This window comes from Urocitellus parryii, chromosome 7, assembly GCF_045843805.1.
Source record: "Urocitellus parryii isolate mUroPar1 chromosome 7, mUroPar1.hap1, whole genome shotgun sequence".
Lineage (NCBI taxonomy): Eukaryota > Metazoa > Chordata > Mammalia > Rodentia > Sciuridae > Urocitellus > Urocitellus parryii.
The window spans coordinates 165,834,241-165,853,272 of record NC_135537.1 but is presented as its reverse complement, the minus strand read 5'-3'; the positions used below and the strand labels follow the sequence as shown (position 1 = coordinate 165,853,272).

General features: G+C 38.7%; 1 protein-coding gene and 1 non-coding gene across 2 annotated transcripts in view; both read left to right on the top strand.

The window, feature by feature from the left end:
* Nucleotides 1–2,044: 2,044 nt before the first annotated feature.
* The window catches only part of Gpatch8 (G-patch domain containing 8), a 94,302-nt gene continuing 77,314 nt past the window's right edge, over nt 2,045–19,032 (top strand). The window contains exon 1 of the mRNA XM_026412355.2: nt 2,045–2,130. Coding sequence (XP_026268140.1) covers nt 2,086–2,130 — 45 coding nt within the window. The 5' untranslated portion in view covers nt 2,045–2,085. The remainder of the gene's footprint in view (nt 2,131–19,032) is intronic.
* LOC113199463 (U6 spliceosomal RNA) lies at nt 8,398–8,503 on the top strand. The gene has a single exon (XR_003302964.1). It is a non-coding gene; the product is annotated as a U6 spliceosomal RNA (small nuclear RNA).

Here is a 19,032-nt window from a genome sequence, read left to right as displayed (position 1 = left end):
CACTTAGTTTTCCCCACTCTACTAAAGCCATTTACTTATCTAAGTTCTACAGTTTTCGAAATATTATTGACAAATCTTGTCTGATATTGATCCTTCTCCAGGGCTCTTTGTCCGTGAGAGTTTATGCTGTTTTCATTCATTTGTTATTTTAGTGGGGGTTGGAGAGAGGAGGTAAATGTGTGGTGTGTATACATGTGATTCAACCTCATCAATTACCCTAAAGTCTCTTTACACTATTTATTTTCCTTGCTTCCCCTTAGACAGGGAATTCTCACTGTATTCTGCAAGGGCTGGAAGTTGTGTGTGGGCTGAGGGTAACAAAAGGGTGAAGGATATACACTCTTCCTCTGAAAAATTACATTCCACTTGACTCTTTCAGGGTAGAGTAGGGGCCATTTTTCTTTTTCTTTCCTTTTCTTTCTGGATTCACATGCTGAATCCAGAGCCTTGTGCATGTGACGCAAGCACTCTACCAACTGAGCTGTATCCCCAGCTCCCCATTTTTCCATTGTGTTATTTCTGACAACTATTCTTTTCAAAATCTGGGAAGTTCTGCTAAGGGTGCTGGAGGACTGGGTGAGGTCCTCAGGAAGGGCATAGGATGGAAAAACTTTTTTTTTTTTTTTTTTTTTAATACCGGGGATTGAACTCAGGGATACTTGAACACTGAGCCACATCCTCATCCTTTTTTTTTTTTTCCTTTTTGTATTTTATATAAAAACAGGGTCTAACTGAGTTGTTTAGTGCCTCACCATTGCTGAGGCAGGCTTTGAACTCGCAATCCTCCTCCCTCAGCCTCCCGAGCCTCTGGGATTACAGGCATGTGCCACCGTGCCCGGCTGAAAAACTGATTCTTAACCCACAGAAAATCAACACTGGGCAGGCACAGTAGAGATTAATTACTAAATTCAATTTTCACAGTTTATAAAAAGCTTGCATGGCAGAGCAGGGCGACATACCCATAATCCCAGTGATTTCCGAGGCTGAGGTAGGAGGATCATAAGTTGGAGACCCGCCTCAGCAATTTAACAAGAGGCATCTGTCTCAAAAAAAAAAAAAAAAAAGGGGGGGGGGGCCGGGGACGTAGCTCAGTAGTAAAACACCCCTGGGTTCAATCCCCAGTACTCCGGCCAGGCTCTGGATTCAATCCCCAGGGCACACAAAGTAAACTGAAACCCAGAGAGCTTTAGATTTGGATCAACTTCAATCCCTTGAGAAATACTTCTCTCTAAGGATTTCTGGAAAATGTCAAGCTCTTTGCAGCCTTGGGCTGTTAAGTCTAGTGTTCCCTCTGCCCCAAGGCTGCGAGCCCCTTGCTGTGCCTTAGGACCAAGGTCGTTTTAAGGTGGTCCTTCTCACTACTGCACCCAGTTACTTTTGACCGTCGTTAATGTTCAGTTATGCAATTATTTTACTAGTTACTTGACTTCTCTCGCTGGAATGTAAGCCCTATGAGAGAAGGGATTCTTCCTCTTTCGTCTTCAGGGTGAAAAAAGGTTGGAAATTAAATAGGCCAATTACCGCGATTTGTTCATTACACATTGTCTACATGTATCGAACTCTGTGTACTGTAAGTACCCTATAATAAGAACGAGTATTATGTCAGTTAAAAAAATACACTTAAAAAGAAACTGGTTCTAAAGTCTGCATTTCCAGTCATACATGATGCTGCCATTTGGTGAATAAAGGAAAACAGACTTCTGCGTACATAGAAAAACAACGATGAGAAAAGACAACTCGAGAAAGAGCAAAAGCAAAACATCCAAACTGAGCCGCACCTCGCCTTTCTGACCTTTCCCTCCGGAAGTGCATCCGTCTTTCGGGAGCGAGGGCGCAAGCGCGGCCCCAGAGTTGCTCTGGGGGTTCGCGGAGCGGGGACTTGAAGGAAGGTTCCGCCTCCGGGGCTGGGAGACGCGTGCGCCGACGCAGCTCTCGTCAGGACGCGCATTTTCGCTCGCTCATTCCCCAGGCTGCGCGCGCCCGGTGGGCGTGGGTGGAGGCGGGGAACGAGGGAGGGGGGCGGGCGTCGCGGGAGAGAAGGAGCGAACCGGAGAGCGTCGTCCTGAGAAGAGTGAAGGCGGCAAAATGGCGGACCGCTTCTCCCGCTTCAACGAGGACCGAGACTTTCAGGTAAACACGGGCCTCGCCGAGGATCTGGGGAAGCCTCTAGCGGATCCCGGAACCTCCTTAGCTCCTGTCTCCCGGCCCGCTTTCCTTCTGGGCTCTGCTCTGGCTGGCGAACCGCCTCACTCTTCTGCCTCGGATTTCTCAAGGGGCCTCTCAGCTTGAGCCGAGGCCGCATCTCCTCTTACTCCCATTCTCCTATCTTTTAAACCCAGGTTTGGCTTTGCGTTTCGGAACCCCAGCCGGGCGCTTTTGTGGGGGCTGTGCTTTCGTCGGATGACGGTCCTGTGCGGGCGCTGGACTGGCTCCCAGGGGAAAAGAGGGTTGGATGGGGTTGGAAAGGCTTGGGGCGAGTGTTGCCGAGGCCAGGGCTTTCAACGCCTGCCAGGTTTTGCTCACACGGATCTTCTTGGGGTTACTCTCCGCTTTTTCTTTACTGCGATAAATACATCCTTCTATTGTCTTGATTTTCCTTTTCTCTTATCCAGGAAAAGGGTACTTTAGCTATTATCCGCTTTTTTTTTTTTTTTGTTAGTCAAACATGGACATTTCTTCGGGTATTGATGCTAATGTTGTTATTAGGCCGTTATTTGGGCTTGGAAAACAATAAGTTATAGGAATGTGGACCGCTGTAAGCTTAACTCCAAATCCTACCTCCAAAGGAGATTTGTAAGAAGCATAATGATAATGGCTTTTCCAAGTGTGTGATAACAAGTGCCAAAAGCTTGATTTCGATCCCCCCCTCCCAGACGTTGGTATGGAAAAATACCCTTGTGATGGCAAGTTTTATCGGGGGGGGGGTGGGGGAGCCTGAATAGAAAACTCGTCTTTTGGCTGTTTAAAATACATAGCTATTGGGCATTGTTACTGCAGAAATATCAGAGACTGAAAGATTTTGTAGAGATTGGCTATTTCTAGGTAAAATACGTCCTCGGAGTCCCAAAGAAACCACTGCATTACTACCGCATATCCTGGCAATAGCAATTTGGGTCAGGGGATGAACCTCAGAACTCAAGTTTTTAATCCCGCTGCAGGTCTTCCTCAAAGCAACACGGGGATACTCTAAATGTGTTTCAGAGAGCAGTTTGAAGGTTTGGAATTCCTTGAGATGATTGGGTTGGTAAATAAACAGGTAAAGCAGCTTAACAGTTTAAAACCAACGCTGTTGACAGTGTAGTATATAGAGGGCCATGAGAAGTTTTGCAGCATTAAGGGATGGGCGGGGGTGTTGAAAAGCCTTGTGTCTGCTGTATAGCTGCAGCACAATACAGAACCTCAGGATATTGTAAGAATATCACGGAGGTCCACTGAAGTTTGAAGCAGTTTGTACTAGCCATTTTACCCCTGAGAAAGACTTTTAAAAACAATTTATTTTTTAGTTGTAATTGGACACAATACCTTTATTTATTTACTTTTATGTGGTGCTGAGGATGCAACCCAGGGCCTTGCACATTCTAGGAGAGCGCTCTAGGGCTGAGCCACAACCCCAGCCCCAGAAATACTTTTTTTTTTTTTTTTTTTTTAAGCACGCACCAGAAAACATGATTGGGCTGCAATGTGTGAAACCTTTTTTGGTAATTTCTAAGGAGACATATTGATAATGAAAACTTTCAAATGCCTTTTAGAAAAGAAAATTCCAGGACTGGGGACATAGCTCAGTTGATAGAGTGCTTGCTTTGCATGCACAAGGCCCTGGGTTCAATCCCCAGCACCAAAAAAAAAAAAAAAAAGAGAATTCCTAATAAAATTGAAAACATAATATGGACAGTTTTAAGTTTTGAGGAAAAATGGCTGTCAAACACAGAATTTCAGCCGGCTTATCAAACAGGGTTTGCAGGACCTTGAATGAAGATTTTGAAACTGTAGACAGCAGGATGTGAATGCTGTTATACACACACACACACAAAAAAAAAAAAAAAAAAATTGAGGTTATACTGTACCTTTTCAGTATCCAGTTTCTGAGATGACTCTCTTCTGAGGGGGTTACTGTAGGACCTGATTTTAGTTGTTTAGTGGTCATTTGAAGATATATATGATTTAATTTTCTGCTTTTATGTTGAAATAACCCACTCTTGCTGTGTTGGGTTATCCAGGAAAATTTTGTTTTTTAAAATTCGTATGTTCCAGTATTTGGGGTAAATAAGAGTATTGGGAATGGAAACCTTTTAGACAATTATAAGATGTTAAAAACTTTAATGACCCCCCCCCCTTTTGGTGGTGATTGGTATCTAACCCAGGGAGGGCTTTCCACATGCTAAGCATGAGTTACATTCCCTGCCTGTTTTATAAGTATTATGCTAACATTTCTATAAAGCATTCATTTAAAAATACTTAGAGGATGGGGGTGTAGCTCAATGGTAGAACACTGCATGGGGGTGAGGTAGTGAGGTGAAAACAGTGTGGTTTGTTTTTTTTTTTTGGATGGTTTACTAAAGGGGAATATATAGATTGACTTTTATTAATGATGCCCTTTGATTTAAAGTTATTGGAGAGAAATGAAATGTAATAGAATGCTCCTGCAAATAATGTATCTGTAACATTTTTCAAGTTCAGATTATTCAAGATTAAAAGTGGCCTCTTTTTAAGGTTTAAGTGATAAATGAGGTTAAACCACTGACTACACTTGAAAACAAACCCATGGTAGGTTTCCAAACACAGTGAATAGATCTTGTTGCTTTAAGCAGATCTCATAGCATTGGAAATTTCTCTGTTCATCTTCTCTGGTAAGTTCCAAATGTGTCTGTCTGTCTGTCTGTCTCTCTCTCTCTCTCTTTTTCCCTTTAATTTGGAAATATAATTTGAGATTTTAGAATTTCACTCTTTACCAATTTACTATGAAGTGCAAATTTTGGAGCGTTTGAATGTTATCTCTAAAATAGTTGGGCTTATTATTAGACTTTTGTGAACATCTAAAGTTTCAATTTTTCTTTCTTTCTTTCTTTTTTTTTTTTTTTGGTGCTGAGGTCACACACAAGACCTCAGGGGTACTAGACAAGGGCTGTACCACTGAGCTACACCTCAGCCCAAAGGTATTTTGTCTAATGTAGTGAGAGGCTTAACTTGTATGCCATTTGATGCATTTATGAATATAGGTAGTAATTGTTACCAGTGATATACATTTTTTAAATTTGGTAACTATTGTAATAATACAGAGGTGCCTGGTGTGGTGCATGTTTGTAATCTCAGTGACTTTAGAGGCTGAGACAGGAGGATCAAAGCCAGTATCAGCAACTTGGAGAGGTCCTAAACAACTTAGTGAAACCCTATCACAAAGTGAAAAGGGTTGGGGATATAGGTAGCTCTTTAAGTTCTTATCACTGTCAAGAAGCCTCCCTAGATGGGTATTGGGGAATACCCAAAACAAACCCCAGATACTTTTCTATGAGGCTTATGTGTGTTGTCATACTCTTCACAATAACCCTACAATGTAGGTATTACTTTTATTTTCAGGTGAAATAGCTGAGGCACAGAAAGTTAAGGAAACAGATGTGTATAATACACCCATTAAATGGCAAAACCTGGATTCAGAATGACTTTTTGACTCCTGTGCTCAAATTATCTCTGCTGGCAATTACATATTTTATATAGCTGTACATGAGTCATCAAATGTGGAGGATAAACTTATAGGTCACAAAGTATAAGTGAGCTTTTAGAAAGGTGATACAATTACAGTTTTTACTCTGTTCTGTTTTGTCCAGATCTGTTTCTTTTTGATCTGCCAGAGGCTTTTAGGGAGGCTTCTTGACAGTGATAAGTTACACTGTGTCAAGGATATATTGTTAACTATTTTAGTTTAGTTTTGTCTAGGTTATCCCCTTGCTAGAAATCAAGCCTCAGGGCCTTGTCCATAGTAGGCAGGTGCTCTACCATTGAGCTGTACTTCCAGCCCCTTGACTAACTTTTTAAAAGTTGATTTGATATATTTATTTATTCATTTATATATTTTTGTGGTGCTGGGATCAGACCCAGGGCCTCATGCCTACTAGGCAAGTTTTCTACCACTGAGCCACACTGTATCCTCCCCTAGGACACAACACCCTCACTTCATTTATCCATCCATCCATCCATCTATCTATCTATTTATTTTTATGTGGCACTGAGGATCAAACCCAGTGCCTTGGTCTAGGGGTTGTAGCCTAGTAGTAGAGTACTGGCTTAGTATGTTCGAGGCCCTGGGTTCTATCCTCAGCACCACATAAAAATAAAATAAATAAAATAAAAGTGTTGTGTCCAACTACAACTAAGAAATAAAATATTTAACAACAATATCAACAAAAACAAAAAGACAGTGCCTCACATGTGCTGGGCAAGCACTCTACCACTGAGCCACAAACCCAGCCCCCCCCTTAGTTTTTTATTTATTAGTTGTAGTTGGAAACAATACCTTTATTTCATTTATTTATTCTTATATGGTGCTGAGGATCGAACCCAGGGTCTCGCATGTGCGAGGTGAGCGCTCTACCTCTGAGCCACAACCCCAGCCCCTCTCTTAGCTTTTTAAAGTGGTATTTTATCTTTGGAAATCTGTGTAATCTAGGCTGACTTTTTTTTTTTTTTAATGTTTTTAAGAGTTTCAACTATTTCTTTAAGAATCTGACTTTAGTTTCTGAATGAGATGGGACTTCTACCTATGTTTACCAAATAAGACATTTATTTACAGATCAAAGTGTTACACAAACTTATGGAAAATACATATTGTAATTTAAGATACAGATGTAGTCACCATTGTGAATTTCAGATCCATTAAAGAAAGTTTTTTTTTAATTTTTTAGTTGTAGATGGACTCTATCATTTATTTGTTTATGAAATTTATTTTTTGTAGTTGTACATAATGCCTTGTTTATTTATTTATTTATGGTATTGAGGATTGAACACAGTGCCTCACACATGTGAAGCAAGTACTCTACCATTGAATTACAACCCTGGCCCCAAGAAAGTTTTGATCTACGTTGTTATATAGCTCTAAGATGCTATTAAGATACAGTGTTTTGGTAGAGCAATTGCCTACCATTTGCAAGGCCCTGGGTTGAATCTCCAGCATAGGTTGGGGGCTGGTGTGTGGTGTCTTATATTTTATTGGTTTTTATTGTGCAGCCATTAATGGTGATGCAACTGAATGCTAGTGAAGAAATGTTCTTTAGTATGTTTACTTGCAGAGGACTATTAGTTGTTGTTCTTAGTCTTCTCTTAGATTTTTTTTTTTTTGTACTGGGGATTGAACGCAGGGGCACTCAACCACTGAGCCACATACGCAGCAGCCCTATTTTGTATTTTTTATTTAGAGACAGGGTTGCACTGAGTTGCTTAGTGCCTCGCTTTTGCTAAGGCTGGCTTTGAACTCTCAATCCTCCTGTCTCAGTCATTGATATTACAGGCTTGCATCACCACACCCAGCTTCTTTAGGGTTTTAATGACAGTAATTGATCAATGAGGCCAAGCATGGTGACAAACACCCGTAATCGCAGAGACTTGGAATGCTACGGCAGGAGGATCACAAATTTGAGGTCAGCTTCAGCAATTTAGTAAGATTCTAAGCAACTTAGAGAGACCCTCTGTAAATAAAACATAAAAGTACTGAGGTTGTACCCAGATTAAATCCCTCCCCCCAAAAAAACAAGTAAAAGTTGCCCAAGAAATTTTTAGAATTCATATAAGTGATCATAATGTTAAATAGCAACAAGCAAGTTAATGTTTTATTTGTAGAATTCCTTCTTGTTTGTCTTTTTTTATTTTTAAGTGCTGGCAGTCAAACCCAGCCTTGTGCAAGCTAGGCACGTGTTCTAATACTGAGCTATACCTCCTGTCCCCTTTTTGTGTTTCATATGATTCTAGGATATGACCTTCAGATTTTTCTTAGTTGAAACATTAAATGAAGAGGTTCATACTTTTAAGATACATAGGTCACAGAAGCCGATTAGTACATTGTGTGGTTCTTTGGAATAGAATTGGCATTCTAAAGCAGGGATGCCAGAGATGACATATGGGCGAGTGTTTTAATCATTTCCTGTGTCTCTTTTCCTCACTTGGAAGAAATGCCACAAGCTATGAAAATCAGTGTTAGCTTGCTCGGGATGCTGAAACTTAGGCAAAATCATTTCTGTTTCCAATTCCATAGTATGATAGGTGGCAAGGATTGGAACCAATAAAATACCAGTTTCAAAATGCTGATGATAAATCGGTATGATTATTAATATATGCAAAATGGTAATATTATTGGATAATATATTCAAGAGGACCAAAGATCAACATAGGGAAGGTTCCCTGAGTGAAGAGGTGTTCGCTTTGGCAGCACATACACTAAAATTGGAATGATACAGAGAAGGTTAGCATGGCCCTGCTCAAGGGTGATGCACAAATTTGTGAAGCGTTCCATTAAAAAACAAAAACTAGAGTGAATGGTATATAGTTAAAAGTTGAAAACTTGAACATGTGGGACATATCAAGGAATAACACCACAGAGACATAAGTTTTTTTTTTTTTTTTTGTGGGATGGTTGTATTGGGGTTGTGAAGAACTGTGATTGTAGGCTTCTGGTGTACTTAGGCGTGAGAGGCCAATAAGAAGCATATTTGTACAAATATACTGTTGATTAATATCTCAGGGCTGTTCTAGTATAGTCAAAAATATAGAAAAACAGAAGTCCCTATTGTATTTTTTCATGTACAGTTCTCATTAGAATACTCTGCAGAGGGATTCTTTTATCACATTTTCTTAGGTCTTAATGATATGTTATATAGTGAACATGAAAATATTTGACTTAAAAATATAAAAAACATGTAATTAGCCATTGTGATTATGCTGCTTTATAGCTATCCGAGATACATTCCCAAGTGATTTCTTCTGGGTTTGCAAAAAAATTTTTGTATTTTTAATTTTTGTCTGAGACCGAGTTTTGCTAAGTGGCCTAGGCTAGTCTTGTGATCTTCCTGCCTAAGCCTCCTGAGTTGCTGGGATTACAGGTCTATACCACCATGCCCATCATGAAAAAAATTATTATTTTTGGTGCCAGGAATTTACTCCAGGGCCTTGAGTTTGCTAAGCACATGCTCTATCATCGAGTTATACTCCCAGTCTCATGATAAAATTCTTTTTTTTTTTTAACCATACGATTTATTTTTATTTTTTTTAGTCATACATGACAGCAGAATGTATTTTGACATATCATACATACATGGAATCATAATGTCTATTCTATTCTGCTGCCCTTCCTATCCCCCCTACTGATAAAATTCTTTTAGGAGCTAAAAGGTATAGCTCATGATAAGAGTACTTGCCCAGCATGTGTAAGGCCCTGGGTTTGATCCCCAGCAATGCAAAGAAAGGGAAAAAAAAGTTTTCTGAAAGGAAGTAGCAGAAATTCATGAGATTTTGAATTATGGATCTGAAATCCATGTAGAGGTTTTGTCTTTGTTCTTATGATTTAGTCAGTTTCTAATATTTTATTAATGAAAATGGGTTCCAGCTTGAGGTATATATATCTCCAGGTATTTTTTGTTTTGTTTTGTTTTAAATATTAGGAGTTGAACTCAGGAGCATCTAACTACTGAGTCACATCCCCAGACCTTTTTATTTTTTATTTTGAGACCGGGTCTTAGTAAGTTGCTGAGGTTAGCTTTGAACTTTTGGTATACCTGTCTCAGCTTCTTGGGCCACTTTGATTACAGACATGCATCAATCCAGTTCTTGAATTCTATTAAGTTCCTCCTTTGAAACAGCCTGGTACTTTTGCTTGTATGTCTGGCATTAATCCTTTTTTTTTTCTTTTCTTTTCATTTCTTTCTTTCTTTCTTTTTTTCTTTTTTTTTTTTTTTTTGTGGTGCTAGGGATTGAACCCAGGGCTTTGCATTTGAGGCAGTGAGGCAAGCACTCACCAACTGAGCCCTATCCCCACCCCGGCATTAATCCTTTTCATATTAGCATTGCCATTTAGAATTAGTGAAAGCAGATTCATGATAATTACCAAAAGAATTACAAATGACCACCACAAATACTGAAAGAAGTCATTGATTTGATATTGCAGTGAATACCAGAAGATGTTGTAATGCTTTTCCATTTATAAAAAGTGAATTGTCAGGCTGGGCATGTGGCTCAAGCAGTAGCGTGCTCGCCCGGCATGCGGCCCGGGTTCGATCCTCAGCACCACATACAAACAAAGATGTTGTGTCCGCCGAAAACTAAAAATAAATAAATATTAAAATTTAAAAAAAAAGTGAATTGTCCATTTAACTGTGGAAGTCTAACCATATTTGTTTTAATGCATAGTGTTAGTACAGAAAGTTAAATATGCCCAAGTTCAAAAAAGGAATATACTGTATTGACCTGCTTATATTAAGTGATTTCTTTGAATTTTAAACAAATGTTTAGTATTTTTTAAAAAAATATTTTTTAGTTGTTGATGGACCTTTATTTATTTGTATGTGGTGCTGAGAATTGAACCCAGTGCCTCACGCATGCTAGGCAAGCACACTACCACTGAGCCACAACCCCAGCCCAAATGTTTTTTTTTTTTTTTTGTATGTGTGTGTGTGTATTTATTTATTTATAGTTATACATGGACACAATATCTTTATTTTGTTTATTCATTTTTATGTGGCGCTGAGGATCGAACCCAGGGTCTCACATGTGCGAGGCAAGCAAGTGCTGTCTTTTACCTAATTTAGGAATGAATAGAAGAGAACAAATCTAAAGTTGTTCTCGAATTGTAGGTAGATTTGTAGCACACAGTGTTTGAGTAAATGTTATAGATAGTAAGGAATTAAAGTTGTTAGAGAGCAATACAGGAGATTCCTATTACTTTCCTTAATTATTCTTTTCTTATGACATCTCGAGGAAGGTAAATTCTGCAATGCATGTCACTAAAGCTACCAGAAAATATCTTTATAATATTATATTTGGTCTCATTTCATGAGGTTCCAATTATTAGTTGTCATTAGTTTGTCATTCTTTGGCAATTACATTGATTTCAAAGAGGAATTACAACTCATTTTAGTATTTTATAGAATTAAAATACAAAATGGCTCTACAGTTTAAAAGTTATAATAAGAAAAAGTGATCATGTCTTCTGACATTTTAATAATGATAGTAGGAAAAGTGAACACATCTTTTGGGTCATATAACATTATTTTTCCAGAGTTAATGAGGGAAGCAAAGCTTAATTTTTGTTTAATCATTTTGTAGACAGTGCTGATCAAAATTGAGAAATTAATTTGGTACTTTGTTTTGTTTTTTGTACTTGGGATTGAACTCAGGAGCAATTTACCACTGAGCTACATTTCTGGCCCTTTTTAATTTTTAATTTTGAGACAGGGTCTCACCAAGTTGCTTGGGACCTCACTAAGTTTCTGAGGCTGACTTCAAATTTGTGATGCTCCAGCCTCCTGGGTTGCTGGAATTATAGGTGTACACCATAGTGTCTGGCTACTCTACATCTTTACGAATTGTGTGTGTGTGTGTGTGTGTGTGTGTGTGTGTGTGTGTGTATGTGCTCACTCTAAGGATTAAACCCAGAGCTTCACACATTCTGACTAGACTATACCACTGAGACACACCCCTAACCCATTATACCAGGTCTTGACTATAGAAGAAATTAAAGAAGATGCTTGCAGATTTTTTGGCTGTGGTCCAATAATTTTATTTTAGTTATAAGTAAAATTATGAGGTATCTTAAAGGGCAAAAATGGTTGAAATATTAATTCGTTTAATATTGCTTTAGGGTATCACCTGTGGAAGAGATATTTACCTTGAGAATAATTTCTAGAATATAGGCCAATTTCTGAAAACTTGGTTAAATAAAAAATATTTGGGACTGGGGGCATAACTAAGAGGTAGAGTGCTTGACTCCATGTATAAGGCCCTGGGTTTAATTTCTAGAATTACCAGGAAAAGAAGAAAAAAGTGATTGTACTAAGAAGTGTGTGGATGTCTGTGGGGAGGAGTTATTTAAGAAGTGTCTCCCCACTTGCTCAAGGACTTCTAGATCAAGAGGTAAGAAAAGTAATGATGATGTTTAGTTTGTTATTCTTAAGATTGACATGATTAACAAATGAATTATACAGTTAGTAAATGCAAAACTCCTAAGGAAAGAATCTTTAAAGTGGGATGATTAGACATGCTTTTATGGAGAAGCTAGCATTTAAACTGGATCTTGAAGGATGGAATTGCATCTTTGCAAAGGAAAATAATGGGAGAACATTTATTTGGGCAGAAGAAAACAAGTAGGAGTTGAGGATATAGCTCAGTGGTATTTTACTTGTCTACTATGTGTAAGGCCCTGGGTTGGATCTCCAGAACTGGAAAAAAGGGAGAAGGGAGGACAAAGCAAAAGCTAGGGCTGCAAAGTAAGTTTTATTTTAGTACTTTAAGCAGGAATGCCCTAGTGATTTAAGATGTTTTTGTTAATGGATAGACATTAAAATTCCTGCTTTCTTATAACAAGATTAATTGATATTTAGTTTTGTTGGATATACTATATCCATACAGTTAAAGCTCTTGATAACCAGTCTCTATTCACCAAAGTTAATGTGAATGGAACCCCATGAATTGAGGATATATACAGAGAAGTGATAATAATAATGGACCATCTGATTTTAAGCTTGGTAGGTAACTTTGGGGTTGTGGGAGATGGTGGTAGTAATGGTGAGAAGGTGAAAAGTTGGTAGGATCAATATATTTTAGGTTGTTAGAGGGACTTGTTTGTGTGAGTATACCAGAGAAAATGAGCTGGGAAGATAGAAGTTGTTGGTGGTTGGATAGTACAATGTTGAAATTATTGTTTATGACCATGAAAGTGAATAACTAAGGTACAATGGAAGACAGGATGGTTGTAGGAAAGGAAGTTAAAGAACTGAGGCACCAGGACGTTATCAGATCATTTAACCTGGAGATGATAATGATAATATTGTATACTTGTATACTGTCATGGCTTAAGAAGTGCCTTTATTTCATTCTTTTCTGATTGTTCTAGTAATTTAGGGAATTAAATAAAATAGTATTTCCATTTTATGGATGAGAAAATTGAGGCCCAGGTATATAGTTTATCTGGTGCCAAGCTGAGTCTTATTTGTTTTGTTTCTTTTGTTTTGCAGTATTAGGTATTGAACCCAGGGACACTGAGCTACATCCTCAACCTTTGTTTGTTTTTTGTTCTGAGACAGGGTATTGCTAAGTTGCCTAGACTTTCCTCCAGCTTTGAACCTGTGATCCTCTTGCCTCAGCCTCTGGAGTAGCTGGGATTACTGCATCCAGTTTTTGTTTTTGTTTTTTTTCTCTTGTGGGTCTGGGGATCTGACCCAGGGCCTTGTGCATATCAGGCAGGCACTTTACTAGCAGAGCTACAATCCTGGCTCTAGAGCTGAGTTTTAAACTCCAATCTTCTGATTCCTATTGTATTTTCTTTCTGCTGCACTGTGTAGCTTGGCCTCTCTTGAAGGAGATGAGTGTTAGTACCATATCAGTTTGCAAAGCATTGTTTCTCATGTGAGGTAGAGTTATCTGCCAATTAATTAACTGGTAAGAAGTAGTTGGTATACTTGTCTTTTTTTTGGTATTGGAGATTGAACTTGGGCACTCAACCACTGAGCCACATCCCCAGCCCTATATTTTTGAATTTTATAAAGAGACAGTCTCACTGAGTTGCTTAGCGCCTCAGCCTCCTGAGCCGCTACAGGCATTCGCCACCGTGCCTGACTGGTATAATTGTCTTTAAAGATGATTTTTTTTGTTGTTTTAAAAATATCTTGTGTAATAAAATTAATTGATTGTTTATGGCTTCTTGTTGACATTTTCACCATGTGTAGGTCTATCAGACAACCCCATTTAATTTCCCCCAAATTATTGTGTCCATTTGTTAGCTTGGCATCATAAAAAGATAGAAAACAGGGCTGGGGATATAGCTCAGTTAGTAGAGTGCTCGCCTTGCCTGCACAGGCCCTGGGTTCAATCCCCTGCACCACAGGAAGAAAAAAGAAAAAACAGACCAAAGCAGTCCAGTTTGATCATTTGTTTCCAGAAAAAGCATAGATTGGGGCTGGGGTAATAGTTCAGTGGTAGAGTGCCTTGCCTAGCAAGCATATACAGAGAACCTGGGTTCATCATCAAAACCAAAGAAAGAAAGAGACAAACAAACAAAAACCCCAACCATCACAGCAAGAACACAGAGTCAATTGGAAAGGAGTTTGATACTTCTACTTGAACTTGACAGTTCAAGTTAGAGGATATTATAAACTTACCCCTGACTATTATGATGTAAAAAATTGCTCTGTTATCTGGTGAGAACAGAACAGTATCAGAGTAATATCAGCTACTATTTGTGGATTACATATTTCATTCCAGCTCTAGTACCAAGGAATTTTAGGATATTTATCTAATCCAAGATACCCTCCAAACTAGATGGTGGTGGTGGTGGTGGTGGTATCCCCATTTTACTGATGAAAAAGCTGAGTCTTAGAGAAATTTAGTCTACACAGTTAGTAAACTCAGATTTGAACCTTTTCTCTCTTAAGATGCGACTTTCTTTGTGGTTCCTGATATCATTAGTGTAAAATCTAAACTCACTAATCTGGCTTAAAACTATCTGATGCCATTATAACAACTGTACTTGATTTCTTCTTTTTTCTCCTTGTTGTCTGTATCCTGGGATTTGTATTGTTACCTGGACATGTTTAGGCTCTTTGATTATTCTTGCTTTTGCATATGCTCTTGTTTTGCATATGTTGTCAAGAATGCTCTTCTCTCTAGCAAATTCCTACTTATTCAAGGGTTATATAAATGAGGCAAATGAGCCTGTTCTCTTGGTAACTAGTGCTGTCCCACAAGAGTGAGAATTTGTTCACTCCCATGAGACAGCATTAATCCAAGTATGAGAGCAGAGGCCAATTCCTATCAAGACACCTCACATTAGGCCCTAGGGGACCGAGGCCATCTCTGAACTACAACAGCCCTCTACTGGGTACGGGCCCGCATCCTTTTGCATCACAGTGCATGCTGTACCACCACATGGGGTTAGGGCTTAGTTCCTTTTTACAGGGGTCACAGCATACTTTCTATGGCAAGTACTAAATGCCACCTATAAAACAGTGGCTGCTGTGGTATTGGACCAAGCTCTTACCTTAATTTTGATAGTTATACATTCCTAGGAATTTGTTCATTTCTTCTAAATTTTCACATTTACCCTCATAAAGTGAGGGTAATATGATACCTTCAGTATCTGTACAGCTGTTAAAGAATTGTTTTTAAACTTAAAAAGTCTCCATTTGATGTTATCTCTGACATTGATATCTTCCCTAGGCAGAGTTAGTTGCTTCATTTTCTGTGCTATTACAACACTTTGGTCTTATTTGAGTAATAACACTTTTATTAGTAACAGTAGCACCTGATAGAGCACAGAGTACTTACTCTGTGTTCGGCAGTAAGTTATGCACTATTATCTCATGTAATCCCCACTAACCCCATAGAGTAGATTCTATTGTTACTCCCATTGTACAAATTAAAAACTTATCCAGGGTCACACAACTAGCAAATCAAAAGAACTTCAGTTATTTTGGACTGGTCTCAGTCTTTAATCACTGTGTTGTTTTACCTCTCCTATTTTATACTTCTTGTAATTTCTTACTTCCCTGGACTTAAGAACTCTTGGAATGCAAAGTCTTTCGTGTTTTCCTCATTTTTCTTGTATTGAGTCACAATTAGACACATAGAAGTTGGTTTGATATTTTAATTGATGAGTAAATAAAGACAGGCATTTAGCCTGTTTGCTTTAGATGCTCTGTGCTGAGCTGTAATAAGATGTTGCTTCTTTTGTTACATGTATATAGATACATGCTTTGAATTAGTAAATTCTGAAATAGCTTTTCTTGCATGTCTGAAATAAAAGTGTTCCTTTTTTTTTTTTTTTTTTTTAAGGAAGTCATATTGGAGAGAGAAGCTTAGTAGAATCTGAGAAAAATGTTCAGACCTAGGGACTCTCTGCTGTGTGGTGGATTATCTAGGTTGAATTGTTAGTTGCTGTGGTATCTTATAAAGTGAGTTGAGGGATATTTCAAGTATGAAGATTGTGTTATGGATAGTTAGAATTTGAATTTGTTGTAATAATTACAATAATCACCTTTTAGTTGTGAGTTTCTTTCTGTGTGACATATTGTAAATACATGTGTTGTTCTGTGGACCATTGTGGAATTTTGGTCAAAGTGTCTGAATAGAGAATCTATCATACCAGCCAGTGAAAAGAAACAATGCAGCATTACTGTGGGTTCCAGAGGAATTCCTAACTATTATTTCTCACCTTTCTAAATGCTTTAAGAATTGTTGAGCCAGGCAAGGTGACACATGCCTGTAGTCCCAGATACTTTGGAGGCCAAAGCAGGAGGATCATAAATTCAAGGGCAGCCTAAGGAACTTAGCAAGACTGTTTCAAATTTAAAAATAAGGGCTGGGATGTAGCTCAGTTGTAAAGCGACCCTGGCTTCCGTATCCATTACCAGAAAAATAATGTGGAATTCAATTACAATGAGTACATCAGACTGGCTTACTCCATCCTGGAACTTTTATCACTCCCACCCCCCATTCCCCATTCCTATAAGCAGGCCTACTCTTGACATTTGTAGGGCTTGAGTGAAGAATCCAAATAAAAGGCCATAAGCAAAAAAAAAAAAAAAAAATTAATATTTATTCACAATACCTTTATTTCATTCACTTATTTTTTGCGTGGTGCTGAGGATCGAACCCAGGGTCCCGCTCGTGTGAGATGAGTGCTCTACCGCTGAGCCACAACCCCAGCCCCCCAAATTTTGAATTTAATTAAAATATAAACCAAACAAATTGACACCAGGTGTGGTGGCACAAGCCTGTAATATCAGAGACTCAGGGGGCTGAGGCAGGAGGATCACAGATTCAAGGGCATCCTGGGCAATTTAGTAAGACCTTGTCTCAAAATAAAATGAAAAGAGCTGTGAATATAGCTCAATGGTCAAGTTACCCAGGAAAGACACAGCTGTGGGATTATGTGGACGCCAAAATCATAATCAGTTAACAAATAAGATTATACTTATATTGATAGGGCAATCCCTGTCTATATTTAAATTATCATCAAAGCTAAATTTATTTTCACATTTGTCTCACATTTGGAAGCAGAATCCTTGACCTGTGAGAAACTAGAGCTACTGTGTATTTTCATGATACACAGGGCAGGTCAGCCAGATTCTATTTTCTTGGGTTTTTGTTTTTATTGTTTTTGGTACTGGGGATTGAACTCAGGGGCACTTGACCACTGAGCCACATCCCCAGCCCTATTTTGTATTTTATTGAGAGATAGGGTCTCACTGAGTTGCTTAGCACCTCATCATTGCTGAGCCTGGCTTTGAACTCACGATTCTCCTGTCTCAGACTCCCAAACTGCTGGGATTACAGGTGACCCTGGCTATTTTCTTTTTTTTGCTTACTGGGAATAGAACCTAGGGCTTCACACATGCTAGGCAAGTTCTACCACTGACCCGCATACCCAATTCCATATTTTATTCATTTGTAATTAGAGCTAGCATAAATGGAGGCTTTTGAGGGAAGGTCAGTGGGTGTACGTATATGTATATGTACATATATGTATATGTACATATATGTATATGTATAAGGTCAGTGGGTGTACGTATATGTATATGTACGTATATGTATATGTATAAGGTCAGTGGGTGTACGTATATGTATATGTACACTTACAATTTCTTTCTTTTTTTTGATACTGGGGATTGAACGCTGGGGTGTTTTACCACTGAGCTACATCCCTGGTTCTATTTGTTTACATATTTATTTTATTTTGAGACAGAGTCTAACTAAATTACTGGCATTGGCCTTTAACTTGTCATCCTCCTGCCTCAGCCTCCCAAGTCCCTAGGATTATAGGCATGTACCACCATGCCTGGCCCATTAAAAAAAAATCATATATATATATATATATATATATATATACACACACACACACACACACACACACACACACACATATGTGTGTGTATGTGTGTGTATATATTTGGGGGGGTGGGTACCAGGGATTGAACTGAGGGACACTTGACTACTGAGCCACATCCCCAGCCCTTTTTTGTATTTGATTTAGAGTCACGGTCTCACTGAGTTGCTTAGCACCTTCCTTTTTGCTGAGGCTCGCTTTGAACTCATGATCCTCCTGCCTCAGCCTCTCAAGCTGCTGGGTTTACAGGCACAAGTGTGCCATCACGCCGGGCTCCCAGCTCCCCCCTCTTTTATTGTTGGTGCTGTACCTACCAACTGAGCTATATCCCTAGCCCTCCTAGCCCTTTTAAAATATTTCATTAGAGATAGGATCTTGCTCAGTTGCTTAGGGCCTTGCTGAGTTGCTTAGGGCCTCACTAAGTTGCTGAGACTGGGTTTGAACTCACCATCCTCCTGCCTTAACCTCCCAAGTTGCTGGGATTACAGGTGTGCACCACCATGCCCAACCCAACCAATTATTATTAAAACTAAATTTTAGACATAGGATCTATGAGTTTTACTAGGATGACCATATGTTCTGGTTTATACTTTTTGTCCTAGAATAATATTTATTTCCTTTTTATTCTCAAAGTGCCCTGGTTTGTATGATACATTATATGATCATCTAGCCCTAAAGGGATTTGATAGATTTAATGAGGTTTTGAAAGTGGTGGCAAGCAGTGAAAAATACTTTTCCAAATCTGTTAAGGCCTTCAAAGTAATCAGGTATCATACTGACTATTTTTGGGAAGAATGATTTGAAAAAAATTTGAAGGCAGGAGAGGAGACAAGAAATAAAATATCTATTATTATCACCCCACCTTCATCATGATTATTACTATTGTAGTTTGTATCCTGAGAGTTAAAAATTACATCTTATTTTCCTTTCTTCCTCTTCTTTTTGATTTTCTAGCA